Raw genomic sequence first — 17963 nt, forward strand, 5'->3', positions numbered from 1 at the left:
TATGTATTTCATAATACATACTCTTATGCATTAGTGTATACCTAAAACTGCAGAAATATCACTTAGGACCTGAGTTTGCTCCCTAGGACTGTGATGTGAAAATCCACCTCTAAAACGTCTGTTTTCAAATCCCACCATCTTTAATTTGCATTTGTCTCACAATTAAAACTTCTTGCACAGCTATGTGTGTTCTTTCTGGACAACAGTACTTCTACAGCTAATGCAGCAAAACACTTAGTTAATGCATTACTAAGGAGTAAAACAACCTTATTGGGGGAAAGGAACAAGACAAAAAGGTCATCCCAGCACTGCTGTATGGGAACATGCAATCTTCAGAGTATCAACAGCATGTTATTTGGCCCCAAAAATGTATTAGCAAGCAAAAAATATAATTAACAGCAGAGAGAGCAAGTCACTCAATACAGTACATAATTGGGACTTGCTCATACCACCAACAGGGCTTAAAGTAAATTACCTCTATTTCACATTTCCAGCAGTAAAGTGAACTAAAAGCTTAATGTTTCTTATTCTCTGAGTGAGCCTGTCCAAAATACGCCAGTTGGGTGAACAGTGTCAGTATAATGCAGACGTGCTTAAAATTAAAACCTTTCTTTTTAGGAAGGAAAGAGTTCTAAGGGCAGCTGAGGAGGTACAATTCACAAGTTAAAAAATATCATGAGTTTACCATCTGTATAATACACAGGGTTACTACGTAGATTATACTTTGGGAAAATCATGTTCAGTAACTATGCTGTAATTAAATGCACCTACAGGTAATTCTGTAGTTAGATATTGATCAAAAAGTAATTAGCGTATAAGCAGCGCATCAGGTGAGATAACTAATTCTTGTTTAGATGATAGAATTAATCATAGGCCAGATGGTTTTGCCAATGTTAACCACATGGAGCATTCCCAAAGGAATAGTACACACCAATTTACGAGATGCAAATCAGGACTGCCACTCTGCTTAACTCACTGCACTTAGGGCTTACACTACCGCTTAAGTTGATGTAAAAGCCATGTAAAAGTCGGTGTGAAAAAGTCAACCCTTGAGCAACACAAGTTATATCGAGCTAAGCGCTGTTCACACTAATGCTATGTTGGAGGGAGACAGACACTCTCCCACTGACATAGCTTCCGCTTCCCGCTGAGGTGGAGTAATTATGCTGACGGTAAAATGATCTCCTGTCAGGACAGCAGATCTTCACCGCACGCGCTACAGCAGTGCAGCTTCACCAGTGTAGCGTGGTAGTGTAGACTAGCCCTTAGATATATTTACAGTGAAAAGAAGAATAGGTTTACTGTCAAATAACAGAGATTCAAATAGAAGAAAGAATACTGATTACATATAAAACAAAATCATAACATGCTTTCTAAAACCTAAACTTAACTCCCATCTCCTAAAGGATAGCTTATCCCAAGTCCTTTTCCCAGCATTTTCAACCAGGATGGCTGAGAACCTCTTTTCATAAAATCAAGTCTGCGGCAGCTTGTCTTCCAAGACTGAAGGATGCCCGGTGTACTACCATACTCCATTATACCCCTGGCTGTTTTTGTTTTTTCCTGCAGCAGTCACTATCTGTTCATTAGCACTAGACTCAATATGCAAATAGACTTCCATTGTAAGAAACAAACAATGTGCAATTGTCAGCCAGGGAGATAAAAGTGTCTACCACCTCCTGTCTGGAAAAATCTGTCTCAACACATGCTACCTTTGAGTGACATGCCTTTAACTACAAGGCCTTAAAAAGATAACATACATAACTCCTTACACATTATCTGCTCATACATTTCACAATGATTGTGATGACACTCTTTCAATAGAGGCCTTACATGACCCCTTTTGGTGATCCTTAACCTGTGTCCTCTGCCACTGAACATCAAGAGGTCCTTGGGTCACACCCCTTAACACAGATCACCCCATTCCTTACCTAGCCCCCAAACTCCATAAGCAGCCTCAGTTGGAGGTCCAAAGGCTAAAACAAGAACTGGCTGTGGGATTGTAGCAGAGCTAAGGGAGAGGAGTATCTTCCCATTCACCCTTACCACCACCACAAGGCAGCAGAGAATTAGTGTAGCCTGGACCTGTGTTAATTCCCTTAAAAGCGTGTGTTGAAGAGAGAAAATGCAGTAGCTCCAATGGAATTGGGTATTTGGGTGAGCCACTGGGGTCTCCAGAACTGGCAAAGGAGAGACAAAGCCTCTGTATGAAGACCCTGCCCTAACCTCCTGAAAATTTCAAAGAACCCTCAAGTTTGGGGGGTAGTGCCACTGCCCATTCCACTTGGGGTAAATGTGCACATACTGCCAGTTTGGGAAAACCTCAGCAATAAGATCACTGGGGAGTTTACCCTTCTTTGTACCTGCACTTATCTGCTAGCATGTAAAGGAACACATTCTGTGGTTTCTTTAAAAATCAGACCCTTCAGTAGTAAGCATGTTTGTTATTACACATTCTTTTAATTAACAGGCATTTGTAAATGTCCTCTAAAATACTACAGAAGTTGGATGAGGCTTTAGTGGCATTATGGAAAATCCACTACAGGTAGCTCTATTGGAAGTAAGAATAAAGCTCTACTAGGATAGCGTAAAGCAGATGCAAATGTGTAAATGCTTTTATAGTACTCTCAACATGAGGGAAATGAGGGACAGGATGAGGAACTGATAAGGGGATTCAGGTACTTACTTTTGCAGTCATTTTTGCCAGGAGCTCTTGTAAATCCATGATTCCTTGCACCAGACTTAAGAAATCACTGCAGGTTGGGCATGCTCAATAAAGGAAGTGGGGGGGAAAAAACCATAAATCAATGAAGATTGATATACTGTTAAAACTTCATTAATTTGTGTGTGACGGTGCGTCAGTGTCCTGTACTGGGACTGCGGGGGCTAACTCCTCACTGAGGACTCAGGAAGCCACGCCTCCACAGCCCTACTGGGCAGTGCAACACCAGTATAAGAGGGAGCAGCCTGGCAAAGTCTGGGCTGACCGTTGCAGGGGAAGGAGGTGTGCCAACAGCTCCTGCTGCAGGGCCGCAGGCACTTCATGACATGGAGGCCAGCCATGCCAGCTGACAGCAACCCTCAACCACTGACAGGGCCCTGGGTTGGGACTCGGTGGAGAGAGAGGACCCGTATCCTGACCACCGCCAACCCTGGGGTGGCGGCCCAACCTGACAGTGACTGACTCGGGCCACTAGGCCGCACAGCCCCAAGCCTGGGAGCAGTTAATGACTTGGGTCGCTAGGCCGCACAGCCCCTTGGCGGACCTAACAAAGAGCTCTCAGCCCCACAACGTACAGTGGTCAGCCAAGTGCGAGAAGGCCTTCCATGAATTGAAGGACCAATTAAATTAGGGAGCCAGTCCTTTTTCACCCAAACTTCAACAGGCCTTTCATATTACAATCTGATGCATCAGAAGTAGGATTGGGAGCGGTGTTGTCCCAGGAGGATAAGGGAGAGGAGCATCCAATAGGAAACTCTTCCCCAAGAGAAGAGGTATTCAACGATAGAGAAGGAGACCCTAGAGGTGAAATGGGTGAACACCACCCTGAGGTACTACTTGCTGGGGAACCCCTTCCAGTTGGTCACCGACTTCGATGGCTTAACATTATGAAGGACACCAATGCCAGAGTCATGAGGTGGTAACTTTCACTCCAGCCATACGACTTTCAAGTTCCCACCAACCCAGTAAGGCCCACACAAATGCAGACTTCTTTTCCTGGTAGGAGGGGAAGATGTGGAAGAGGGGCCACCAGCGGGGACCCTCTCAAAGGGGGTGTCTGTGAAAGGGCATACACACCCCACCCTGGGATTGCAGGGCTTAATCCCTCATTGTGGCCTGAGGAAGCCACGCCCCCATGGCCCTACTGGGCACACTCGAAGTGCAACACCAATATAAGAGGGAGCAGCCTGGTTCAGTCTTGGCTGACCACCATAGGGGAAGGTGGTGTGCTGATGGCTCTTGCTGAAGGGCTGCAGGCATTTCATGATGCGGAGGCCAGCCAGCTGACAGCAACTCTCAACCCCCAGGCTCTGGACTCTACCGAGGGAGAAAGAACCGGCAGAACTAGGAAGCCACAAGATGCGGAGAAGCGGGTCGGAAGTAACCCAGGGAGTCTTTGCGGGGAGTTGGACAACTGGAGGTTAACTTGGCGTGTTTCAGACAGATCCCCGCCACACTGGTGGCAGGCAACCCTGCCACCAACAGGGCCCTGGGTTGGGACCCAGTGGAGAGGGAGGGCCTGGGTCCCCGTATCCTGGCCACCACCGCCTCTGGGGTGGTGGCCCAACCTGACAGAGACTGACTCCAGCCGCTATGTACGGGGAGACTTTGGCAAACCAGTAAAGTGCCTGCAACTACTATGGCGTATTGCTACAAGCAACCAAGTCAGCAGGCTGTAAATTAGCCAGGTCAGTAGGCTTAGCTTAACCAAGGCAGGAGGGAGGGGGTTTTTTGGGTGCCACAGAAAGGGCAGCTTGACCCCGCATCCTTCCTGATAAGAATTGAGTTGAAATTGCTGATACATGCATCTTAGAAGAGCAGGATGTGCCCCAGGAATGTCTATTGGGGCCTCAAGGCTGTAAACTCTGGAAAACCCACACCTGGTTAATCGGTAATCAGAAGGAGCCTCTTGCTTGCCCATTGGAACTGCTTGCTTAACAAGTTTTCTTTAAGGGACATGTCATTCTGTTACTAATATATAAATAAGGGTGAAAAGTTTGAGGTAGTCTGAGGGACTCTTCAGGACTGGACTCTCCCTCTGGATGCATCTTGTGTTCCCCACTAGCAGACAGGCTGCCACTGTGCCACTCGAGAGCCACGCTCAGCTTTGATAATTATCAAGGGTTGGGGGTGTTGCAGACGTGTGTATAAGTGCTTGAGACTAAGTAAAGTTTAGCTTTAAAGGAAAGCACTCGTGTTGTCCTGTTTGTGCCAGCCATCTATCGGTCGGACGGCCGTGTCTCCCTTGATTTATTTCCTGACACCACCTCGCACAGTAAAAGTTACCAAGAGCTTTGGGTTGAAAGAATTCCGGGTAACAGCTAGGCCGCACAGCCTTGAGCCGGGGGGCAGTTAGTGACTCTAGCTGCTAGACCACACAGCCCTGGCTGAGGATGGCTGGCGCAACTGTTGGCCTATCAAGACTTGTGCCCTGCCCTGGGAAGAAACAGGGCATGCCTGACCCACAACAGCATTGCTTATCTTAACATAAATGCAATTTCTTAGAGTTTCTACTTCCCTGGACTGACCATATTGAAAGTGTACAAAGATGATACAGGACAAAGCTAACCATTATCTTTAAAATATTGAAATCATTAATATTTAAATCTTCAAAGTAAATAAATTGCTACTTACTGCGATTCAGATTAGGGCACTGTGTTATATATCCATTGGGCATAAAGATTATTTTCACATCTTGAATGATACCCTTTGTAAAAGAAAAGATTGCTGGTAAATATAGATTGTAGTCAGACAGTTAAAACTTCCAAGATGCTTCTCAAGTTTTCTGCCAAGAGGCCATGAATAAATGATCAGCTTATTATTTTTGGTTGATTGGGGTTTTTTGGTTTTTTTTTACAAACAAAGAGGGCCACCCTAACTGAACAATTCAGGTAAAGCTGAACAAGATATGAATGATTACAAAAGCTTCCCTTTCTCCAAGAAAAAGGTTTACGGCATAGGATTTGATAAAAACATGCAAAAATTGCACACTACCTAGAAATAAGAAAAGTTAGTCTCTAAGGTGCCACAAGTACTCCTTTTCTTTTTGCAAATACAGACTAACACGGCTGCTACTCTGATACCTAGAAATGTTCTTATTAATGGCGTTTAGCCAAATTAGCCTAGGAGATCAAACCATATTTAAAGGACATTTCATAATGAATTCTCTCTGCTGCTCAGTTAGGAGGCAATCTTGTTCCTAACAAAGTTAAGGAAGGTCCCCTGTGCGTAAGGGATGGAGAGGGGGCAGGATTTAAGAGTTCTATAGAACTCAGCACTGGAGAAAGTCCCTTCACAACTGCACACATGGGGTTTTGGAAGCTGGGCAGTGGCAGGCTGGGGAAGTGAAAGGGTTGAACAATCCACCACTGTTGAATCCTATGTCATTTCTCCATATGCATGAAGCACTCTTCACGCAATGCAGCCTGTTATTTCAGATCTTGGTAGAGTGTAATCATAGCCCCTTTCCTGCGTATCTTCCCAGAATCCAGACAAAACACAGACGGTGAGTGCTGGGGATTGGGGTTTGCTCCTTAGAGCCAAATCCTGAAGCTTTTTCTCTGGGCCTGACTCTACGAGGCACTTATCTTCCACAACATCCACTAGATTTAATGGGAGTTCAGCATCTTAGATGATCTCTTATCCCTTAATGAACTTTAAAAGAACTGGGAATTTTCCTGGAGAAGTCCAAGTATCTCACTGTAAATCAAAGAGGGTTTATGGCTCTGCCTCCCACCTGATTTGGAAGAATCTCTCTAATCCAAGAAGAAATTTATCATCAGGTTTGCTGTCTTGGAATGAAAATATTGATTTGGGTGTATTCTGGTTTTATTTTCAGTTAAACTGTGATAGAATGGATTCTGCAAAGCAGATGGAAGACATAGTGGCTTGCTCAGAATACCGAGGTTAATCTATAAATAAAATATAGGCCTCAGATAGTACTTGAAGCCTTGCAAATGCAGTAACATTTAACATTTATATGTTCATTTTCTAAAACAGCAGAAAGTAATCAGCAAGCACTGCTTCCTGCTTGTTATTTCAAGATCAAATACTAATTGAAAATATTAATAGAAATAACCAGATCACACCACCTCTGTAGCAGAAGAATATACATTTATTAACCTTTTCATCTATGAGAATAATGAAGCCATCACAATAAGAAGTAGTGATACTGTCACGGGTTGGGAAAGTAGCCTATAAAACAATGCTGAATGTTACTTACTTTACTTCTTTCCAGTGACCACTGGTGAACAATTAACAGCTGCAGCACATAAATGCATTTTTAAGGCTCAGTTCTTTCCAATGAAATGATTAAAAAGAAGCATAAATCAGATTACAGACTTCCACCACACTATCACCATAGTGACAGGAGCCCATTCAGGAAAGCACACAGGCTGTTTCAGGAAAGAATCCCTGTTCAAGAATAGTGTGTGCTTCAAGTTAAGTACATGTTTAAGTGCATTACTGCAATTCGGATAGGTTTATATTTAAATATAAAAATACATATTCATTTTATTTATTTACTTCAATGTAAATGATGATTTAAAAGATGCCTATCGAAGGCACTAGGCACTCTAACAAAGAATGAACAATACAGTCTGGAAATTATATTTTTAATGTATATAATCATATACATGACAGGTACAGATGAGCTAGTGTGGTCAGGCACAGATGAGAACTTTCCCATTAACTTCAATGGGAGCAGGATTTGCCCAATGTCATTTTTGTAAAAGGAAAAACTTCATTACAGACTGAAGTTCAGCATAATCGGAATTGTTGCAATGCATTTAAACAACCTTGGACTTCCATGCTACTTAACTATAAATGAAGTTTCACTAGATCAGAGTTTTCTATATGGGATATTGAGCGTACAAAAACTCCCACAGGGCCAATCTTAAGGTCCTTTGATGTAAATAAGGACTGAGTAAAAGCTAAGAAAGGACCTCCGGTTTTAGCCTGTGATGTGAGCTGTGGTTGTTCTGAAGAGGAAAATCCTGACAGGTGCAGAAGTGGGTATCACTACATATGGTTTTCATATGAAATATTTACCTAAACACACCCTTAGGCAGACTCCTTCATCTGCATGAAGTCCCAATGAAGTCAGCAGAGTTCCACACTAGTGGAGACAATGCAGGAGCAGAGCCTTAAATATCCACCTCATTCCATATGAATTTGATAGAAAAGCACTGGGATGTTTATAAGCTCCTTTCATTATTCTATATAATGAACTACTCCATTAATGTTATATGAAAAGGTTGATGCATTCAGGGCCCTCTAACACTTTAACCTTCTGCAATTTAATTCACTTGATTTCATACTGCTATTCTCACTCTTTAAAACCCACTTCTTTCACAAAGCCTTCTTATGGTAAACACATCATTTTCCTGTGCCCGAACTGCTGCCCTCTGTATCATATTTATTCGATTTAGATTATATGGTCTTTGGAGTGGGAACCTTAGCTTTTTATATGTAAAGCACCTTGTGCATGCTTCGTGCTGCCACACAAGTATGTTCTATTCATTTATTTATCAATATATATATTTCCAAAGCTCTTATTCAACATTGTATCTGGGCACTGCACAAGGGTTACATAAATTATTGAAGAGGTGAGGTTTTCAGCATGGTCTGAAGTTAGAAAGGGTAAAATTCTACCTCATCTCCTCAGGGGAGGGTGTTTTAGAGTTTTGGGTCTGCTACCAAAAAGATTCTTCCTCAGGTTCCCTTCAGTTTTGTTTCTTAACCCGACTCCAGTATCATCCCTAGCACACAGAGATGATCTTGCTACTGGCGTACACTGAAGAAACCTGAATGGTCAACAAATGCTATCCTTGTTTTTCAGAAAGAATAATTCATGCACTTCCACTTGTACAGGAAACAAAAACAACATCTTGTCTTTGTTATTAGCTCGCTCCACTGTCTACCTCGAGTCAGTATCCTGGAAGGGGCAGGGCACCTCCTGTGAGATGGTGAGCATCCTTAAATTCCACCGACCTGAATGAGAGTTGAAGTCATTCAGCACTTTGCAGAACTGGGGCATTGGAAGGGCAGAACTCTGAGGTATTGGTACAGGGTAAGTTACATATTGTTAGATGTTCATATAAAGGGCCAAATTCTGATCTCCTCTTATGCTGAGCAGCCCCTCACTCCACCAATAGTCCCACAAACTCAAATGAGACTACTTGTGGAGTAAGAAGTCACTCAGTGTAAATAAGAGGGTCAGAATCTGGCCCATCATGACCTAGATCCTTACATGACACTTCCATAAAAGTGCATGAGGAACAACAGGAGAATCCTCACCCAAAACGGACATTAATGATACTCATTTAAGAAAACTTCTCATTTCTTCAAAAGGGGCAGAAGGAGAAGGAGCAAAATGAATAGTAAATTACACCATTAAAATTCTAATATATTTAGAATAACTATGATTAGGCTAAAGCTCATACCCAAATATTTCACATACAAATATTACCACAGCTACACCACACATACAAAAAATGCCAAATTCTTTTTTACTGCTCTTATTTCCCTGAAGATCTCTGTTTACGATGAGGAAAATAGCTATATATTTTATGCGTTAAAACACTGAAACAAATTGCTATGAAAAGGGAAGGGAGATCCTACTAAGCGTGAAAATATATGGATGGAGATACGTACTGTTTATGAATTCCAAGCTTTTGCAATGGGTAACCAAAACAAACAAAAAAACCCAAAGACTCCTGAAACTCACAAGCAGGATTTTAAAAATGCAACCAATTACACATTTCTGCCCTGCAGACAGTTAGTAAAATATTCAAGCAAACATAGCAAAGAAAGGCACTTGTCGACTTTCATTATGATAAATAAAAACTGGAAGCTCATTAGCATATCATTAGCTACCCTGCTGTTTCCAAAGTGTCAATGCATAGAAATATTAATTTACAAATGTACAGTATCCCAGAGTTTTTAGACTCTGGCTGTCTGCATAAAAAGAATTAAAGATGGGTGAATCCAATATAATTTACTTTTTTCTATGCAGCTCTAAACATATGTTTACCATCTGTGGAATTATGGGAAGCAGCTGAGGTAAGAAACAACAGCTGTAGAATAAAATCATGCCGTCAATTTCACTTCACAGTGACAGTTCAGCTGTTACAACAAGAAATGAAGTCCAGGTAAGGTGCAATTCTTGGACCCTAACTTAAATATAAAAGCAAAAAAGCGATGGAGGTAGTGCATGCATGCACATATGCATACACACACACACACACACACACACACACGTAAAAGAGTTAGAGTTGCCACACCAATTACACTATTTAAGCAAACTGCATTTGATATTTTGTTTGGCTCGCTGAAAAAAGTCTACAAAGTTGAGAGAGGGGGTGTTCTTCAAAAACTAGTAACTGCAACATACATTTAAATAATGAGTGCTTCAAAAGGAAATTGAACTGATGGTCAACCATCCTGATAATGGAAAGCCATGCCAGTCTCAAGATGATGTAGATAAGCATATCACTATCCTATGGACTATTTTATCAAATGGATGCTGTTTTGATTTGAATGAATCCTTAGACCGTGTTCTGTTATCCAAGATACAAGGTACTTATTATCAGGAGTTTAGCTGTATATCACCCACCAACTGACTAAACTCCACGCTCTTTAATCAGGTTTCAGAGTGGTAGCCGTGTTAGTCTGTATCAGCAAAAAGAACAAGGAGTACTTGTGGCACCTTAGAGGCTAACAAATTTATTTGGGCATAACATTTTCTGGGCTAAAACCCACTTCATCGGATACATGTAGTGGAAAATACAGTAGGAAGATATATATACACACAGAGAACATTAAAAAATTGGTGTTGCCATACCAACTATAATGAGACTAATCAATTAAAGTGGGCTACAGCAGGAGAAAAAAAACTTTTGTAGTGATAATCAGGATGGCCCATTTCCAACAGTTGACAAGAAAGTGTGAGTAACAGTAGGGGAAAATTAGCATGGGGAAATAGTTTTTACTTTGTGTAATGACCCATCCACTCCCAGTCTTTATTCAAGCCTAATTTAATGGTGCCCAGTTGGCAAATTAATTCCAATTCTGCAGTTTCTCGTTGAAGTCTGTTTTTGAAGTATTTTTGTTGGAGTATTGTGACTTTTAGGTCTGTAATTGAATGACCAGGGAGGTTGAAGTGTTCTCTGACTGGTTTTTGAATGTTATAATTCTTGATGTATGATTTGTGCCATGGATCCACTGGACACAAAATTAGATGTGACAGTTGGCCAGCTTTAGCTATAACTTTGCTTATGAAGTAGAGTATTAATTTTTAAGTTTTACAACAACTCAGCCTGGACCATAATGCCAGCAAGGCTTGCCAGGGAATAAAGGGAACAGAAGCGAGAAACAAAAAGGGAAATAGGGTTCCCGGGTCTTAGGGCATTTGCCTCCAAGACAACATTAATTGCACCTTCCCTGTGCATTTTTTGGTCTCCATCCCTATATTGGTGTAGTCCATGAGGATGGTTTGCGGTGTCTCACCACCAGAAATGGACTACCAGGCCAGGCCAGCGAGCAGGCATGCTCTCTGTCAGCTACATCAGTGAGGATGACCCACATACTTGTCAGTTACCAAAGGAAAATTTTGGAGGGGGAGTTTCAATATCTTCACTCTCCTATGCAAGGAGCATCTCCAACATTCATTTCCAGATCCACTTGTGCATCCCAAAAGCCAGACCTAAGTGCCCTGAACCATTTTCAACTGGTTGTCAGCTTTCCAGGATCTGTGTGTTTGTTATAGGTGAATGGCAGGTAGACCAGTATCTGTCACTATTCAAATATGAGAACATAGTATGCAATGTGCATGAACCTATGGCGGGAGATAGTATAGTATCGCTCCTTACTACCAGCAATTCAAGCTCTGGGTCGCTGACACCTTCAAAGCCATGAAGCACAAACTCATAGACTCATAGATATTAAGGTCAGAAGGGACCATTATGATCATCTAGTCTGACCTCCTGCACAATTGCAGGCCACAGAATCTCACCCACCCATGCCTGCAATAAACCTCTCGCCTATGTCTGAGCTATTGAAGTCCTCAAATCATGGTTTAAAGACTTCAAGGTGCAGAGAATCCTCCAACAAGTGACATGTGCCCCATGCTACAGAGGAAGGTGATATAGATATATATAGATATATAGTTCATGGATCAAATCCACTGCCCAGAAAATCAGAACTAGTTGATCACTGGTAAGGGATCCCTCTCACATGTACAAAAGAGGTCAAAATGAAGGGAAGTTCACTAAGGAAAGAAGTTAATTCTCCTAGGCCTTTCAGCAGGGCACATGTGCACAATTGCAAATACCTGCACAATTGTGAATAGTGTCAGGCCTATAGAGGGCTTTTACCTGATGGAAGTCAAATGGGACCTAAACTGTGAAGGATGAAAATTATGGAGTCCATCAATAACAGTGTGAGGCTAATCTAGATGTAATAGAGAAGAAGCCCAGCTGCCACTGGTCTATGAATATTAGGAGATGCATCACTTGGTCACCCGGACCATGATAAAAATTATTTTGAAGGTTTTTAAGATCGTTTCAGGAACCCACACAAGAGTCACTATGTTCCACAATCTCATTTCACTCATGGGTGATCCAGGACAATACACTGCAGGAGGATGAGGTATACCTCCTAAGGCACACTGGAATACAATTGGAGTTGAGAGCACAGTCCACACCTTGCAGAATCAGACCCTTTTGTGACAAGTTGGACTGGTTCCTCAAACACCTACAATCCCTACTATAAGTCCTATTAAGGGGGTGGAGGGTTGGGTGTGCAAGGTAATAAAGCTTTGGTTTGTGTCCTACATTTGCTACCGTGTATCTGCTTACCTTAAAAAAACCATGTTTCCTGTTCCGCTGTCCCAGCCATAAACTGCTTCCTGGCATTAGATTCATTTCTGGAGGATCTATGACACGTTCATAAATCCTGTGGAGGGAAATGTCATTAGTTGGAACAAGTCTTTTTTTTTACCCCCTCTGAAAAAGTCTAATTAAAAAAAAATCAATGAAAAAAGAAATAATATAAAGTTTGGCTTAAAAAAGTCTATGATTAAACACCCAGATACAGTACCAATTAATTTTTTTTGCTAAAGTGCAATGAATAATAATAATCCTTGACAGTTTATATAACACCTTTTATTCAGGCTCTCAAAACACTTTAAAATAGTGAGTAAAATATTATCACCATTTTACAACATGGAAAAAACTCAAGCATGGAGAGGTTAAGTGCCAGCAGCAGAGCCAGGAATTCAACAGAAGACTCTGGACTCCCCTTCTCTTTGCTTTGCCCGCTAGCTCGAGTGCCACTCTTATACAGCCAGGAGGCACAGACCCTCTGCCTTATATCAGAACAAGTGTGGTACTATAGGGAGGCTAAGAAAGACGATGAAATATACTTCCACTACGCTAACTCATATTGTTCCATAATCATACCAGCAAGCCAGTCAATTGAATAGGCTCTGAACATGTCAAGTTCCTTCACTCGTAATGTATCTGTACGTTTAATAGGAAATGGATTAGGGGGGGTTTTTTCCTTCCTCTCTCCCACCTTAGCATTATAGCTGTAGCTTTAAAATGAATGTGAGCAGTTTCCAATATAAAATACAAGTCAATCAACAACTCACTACACAGTTATCCTTCAATTTACACTTTCACTAATTTTCGAATCTGTTCAAGCTCAGGCTCAACTAATGTCATCATTGATTTTTATTTTCTGAGCTCCAAAATGATCTGAGTTTTGAAGAACTTTAGCAAAAGCACTGCTGAATTTAAATATCAAAATGAATGCAGTCAAAAATAAAGACACATAATCCTCCCACATTTGTTTACCCTGAGAAGGAGAAGAAAACCATTTGCCAGAATAATGGGCGAATAATCTATCTAAAAAGCCACAGCAAGGGAATAAAAAAACTTTATATTTTTCAGAAATAAGAAAATAGTTACACTGAAACTCCACAACTTAAGAACACAAGCAGAGAGTTCAAAAGAGTTCTTCAAATAATTCCGTGAGTTAATTGCTTAAGTTTATGGTAATTACAATCAACCCTAATTCATCACATTTCTTAACATGCTGCAGTACAAAAGAGGCATTCAAAGTTAGAGTCAAAGCTCTGAGATATTTTTGTTTCTGCTAGGTAATTACCTATCCTATCTGTAAAATTCTCATGCTGAGCTATTTTACTTGTTTGGACAGCAAGTAAAACAAGGTGGTAGTCTTCTAAACCATGTTTTGGGAATTATGGGAATTTTGCATGTATTATCTCTATCAATATTTTAAAATGTAAGCATCTCCTTTCTGCTATAAACACATGCAAAATTAAACATCTACTCAAATGCAAAACTGCTTTAAAAGGCTGAACAAGGTACAGTAATTGACATGCTCCTTGAGAAAGCTAGTCAGTGAATTACACAATTACATTAGGCATTTCTCTTTAGATATATAGTACATCTTTATTCATGACTTGGGTTAATAACATCCTCTCTAGAAAGTGTCTAGTCTTTGAAAAATACTAGTCAATATTCCACAAAGAACTCCATTTTCTGTTAGCAGACAAAGCCCCAATATTTTAAACAAAGCAATATGGTGGCTTCTACAACGCTACTTAGGAGAGCATATTGGATTTTTATTTACCTGGCCAAGTAACATGCTCTAAAGGGACTCCATGATATCTGCCTTCAATTACAGAAGAAGAATTACATTGCTTCAATGTAAAGCATACAAAGCGACCTGTATTATACTATAGGTCAATAACAGACTATAAGGAAGACAAATGAGACACAGGTCAAAGTGGTTTATCTTTGGCTTTCCTGAGGACAGAACAAAGGTTTTTGTCCTTTATGGGAGAAGCTACGATGACCTATCTTCCAGTGTCCTTTCAGAAGGTCCCATTCATATGGTATATATGCTCTGTGACAATGGACTCTTCATTTTTCTCTGTGCATTGTTCTATTCGAATTGCATTTCTGGACCATCTAGCGTCTCCCTCAGGCAACCATTCAGATTAAAAATAAAGGGCTTTGTGCCTACTTCCATGTAGCTTTTGATGTCTAGGAAGATCTTCGTGTGTGTAGGCTGCACGGCAGATATGAAATATATTTTCTCTAGATCTGCCCATTAAATCTATTTATAATTAATGTGCAGGTGTCAACTGTAGAAATTGATCAGTGTGGGCTTAATTTTTACGGAAAGAGTGTTCGGATGCTATCTTATTCACGGATTATGTGAATAAACCTTATCACATATTGCTTAAATCAATGAAACATGAAAAGGCTACTGCAAAGCAGCACACAGCCTATCACTACAACAAAACATAGGCTATATTCTTGGCAAATTAAAAAGATTAAAACTCACATCTGCATTCCTAAAGAAACAGACTATAGCAGACCATGAGGAATATCATACTGCGTACAACACACTGTCAACATGTAAGAATTAAATCTAAGACTAAAACAGCATACAGCCAAAACAAAAATAATAATAATGCAAAGCTCCACAGGTAGAAAAACTAGATGCCTTTGATGACAGGATATTCACATGAACAAAAACTAAAACTTGTATCAAAAAGAAGCTTTTGTATCAATGAAGAAGAAGAAATTGACTGTTCATAATAATATTGTGCACTACTATGGCACTCAATCTGAGGATTTAATGAAGTTAAACCAAAGGACTTTACCAATATTAATGAATGAAGCCTCACAACCCTGTAGATCCCCAGGGAACGGCAGCACAGCAAGGCTAACTGACTTGCCCCGTACATCAGATCTTCTGCCTCCCAGTTTCAGGCCTTAATAACGAGAACACTGCCAGAGTTCTGTAGCACTACCAGCCCTGGTCTACACAAGGACTTTAGGTCGAATTTAGCAGCGTTAAATCGATGTAAAACTGCACCCGTCAACACGATGAAGCCCTTTATTTCGACTTAAAGGGCTCTTAAAATCTATTTCCTTACTCCACCCTTGACAAGTGGATTAGTGCTTAAATCGGCCTTGCCAGGTCGAATTTGGGGTACTGTGGACACAATTCGACGGTATTGGCCTCCGGGAGCTATCCCAGAGTGCTCCATTGTGACCGCTCTGGACAGCGCTCTCAACTCAGATGCACTGGCCAGGTAGACAGGAAAAGAACCGCGAACTTTTTAATCTCACTTCCTGTTTGGCCAGCGTGGCAAGCTGCAGGTGACCATGCAGGGCTCATCAGCAGAGGTGACCATGATGGAGTCCCAGAATCGCAAAAGAGCTCCAGCATGGACTGAACGAGAGGTACGGGATCTGATCGCTGTATGGGGAGAGGAATCCGTGCTATCACAACTCCGTTCCAGTTTTCGAAATGCCAAAACCTTTGTCAAAATCTCCAAGGGCATGAAGGACAGAGGCCATAACAGGGACCCGAAGCAGTGCCGCGTGAAACTGAAGGAGCTGAGGCAAGCCTACCAGAAAACCAGAGAGGCGAATGGCCGCTCCGGGTCAGAGCCCCAAACATGCCGCTTCTATGATGACCTGCATGCCATTTTAGGGGGGTCAGCCACATTACACCAGCCGTGTGGTTTGACTCCTTTAATGGAGATGGAGACAACACGGAAGCAGGTTTTGGGGACGAAGAAGATGATAATGAGGAGGAGGAGGAGGTGGTGGTGCTGGTTGTAGATAGCTCACAGCAAGCAAGTGGAGAAACCGCTTTTCCCGACAGCCAGGAACTGTTTCTCACCCTGGACCTGGAGCCAGTACCCCCCGAACCCACCCAAGGCTGCCTCCTGGACCCGGCAGGCGGAGAAGGGACCTCCGGTGAGTGTACCTTTTAAATACCATACATGGTTTAAAAGCAAGCATGTGAAAGGATTACTTTGCCCTGGCATTCGCGGCTCTCCTGGATGTACTCCCAAAGCCTTTGCAAAAGGTTTCTGGGGAGGGCAGCCTTATTGCGTCTGATTTTCAGAGGTGCTGAGCACCCACAACTTAGCTGGAGTTTCAGGTACTCAGCCCTTCTGAAAGTCATGCCCTAGGCTCCTAACATAGACCACCCAAAAATCAAACTTAGAAAGTTTGGCCTGTTTATTTTGTGCATCCCAAAGCGTGAAGAAAGTGCTGATTATAGCAGGTCATTAAATAAGTCTCTAGCTGTAAGACTGCAATATTGGCATTTGTCTTTCAGTTCCTTTGAAAGGATTAAGAACTGCTTTTGGAAAGGGATCCCAGGTTGTCTCTACAGGCTTCTATTTCTACTAGTCTACATTCTTCCCAATAAAAATGTGCCAATACCTATGTGATTGTTTTTTAATAGTGTTTACAGATAGGATGCATTATTTGACGTGTCTTCAGTTTTGTAACAAGTTTAACTGAATTATTCATCTAGATTTCAGCTCTCTGTTTCTGACAAAAATAATCTTCTTGTGAGAAATTCTGATTTTTCATGCTTTCTCCTCTGTCATACTATAGGAGATCACAATCACTGAATAAGACGAAAGCAATTTAGATAAAATTCAGGTTTGGTAGGAAGACTGTTGCTATTAAATTTGGAACATACAATAGCCAACTGTTTAATCAAAAAGTTATTGTTCGGCTCTGGAGGGGAATAAGGGGAGGTGTCATATAATAGCATTTGTGCTAAATAAAGTAGAAAATGCTTGCTCAGGTTTAAAGTTCTTTTCAAGCTCAAATTTAATCATTTAAACTATAATGGTACATTTCTGATAAACCATTTCACTGATTTTCTTATTACGATCATCAAGATAAGCTTCCCTACTTATCAGTTTAATTATCCTTTCCCTTGCTGATCTCCCACGCTACAAAAATTGAAAAATAAAAAGTGCATCCAAAAACGTTTCTTTAAACGACCTCTTTCAACCACAGAGGAAGTTAGGCTTTTTATAGTGAATTGAAAGTTAAGAATGAGACATAAAACAAAATTGGGGTGTTTAGAAGAGAACAGTAGAGTGTTTCTTTTGACAAATAACACACGTGCACAGGGCTAAACCCAAAGAGATGCTAACATGTCCAGTTTGACCTGTCTTTTTTAAAATGTTCACTTGCAAATTATTCTCATTTAAACCTAAATAATAACAAATATTTCAAATGTAAGCAACTAAGCTGACATTTAGAAGGTCTGTAAATGGGTTCACTCACTGCAGGAGCACCTCTCTGTGGCCAAGCCTGGCACAGTGGCTGTCTCTCTGTTTGGTGCCCCTGCTAACAGTCACTCCTTTGCTGCGGTGCTCTCC

The 17963-nt window shown here is 41.3% G+C and overlaps 1 protein-coding gene across 6 annotated transcripts in view; it reads right to left on the minus strand.

Moving 5' to 3' along the window:
* The window catches only part of NELL1 (neural EGFL like 1), a 445673-nt gene that overhangs the window by 355522 nt on the left and 72188 nt on the right, over nucleotides 1–17963 (minus strand). For all 6 annotated transcript variants that reach the window (XM_048852651.2, XM_075129472.1, XM_048852653.2 and 3 more), the window contains exons 5-7: nucleotides 12580–12676; nucleotides 5357–5429; nucleotides 2687–2769 (exon numbers count right to left, since the gene is read on the minus strand). In XM_048852651.2, coding sequence (XP_048708608.1) covers nucleotides 2687–2769; nucleotides 5357–5429; nucleotides 12580–12676 — 253 coding nt within the window. The remainder of the gene's footprint in view (nucleotides 1–2686; nucleotides 2770–5356; nucleotides 5430–12579; nucleotides 12677–17963) is intronic.

Source organism: Caretta caretta, chromosome 6, assembly GCF_965140235.1.
Source record: "Caretta caretta isolate rCarCar2 chromosome 6, rCarCar1.hap1, whole genome shotgun sequence".
NCBI classification, from domain to species: Eukaryota; Metazoa; Chordata; order Testudines; family Cheloniidae; genus Caretta; species Caretta caretta.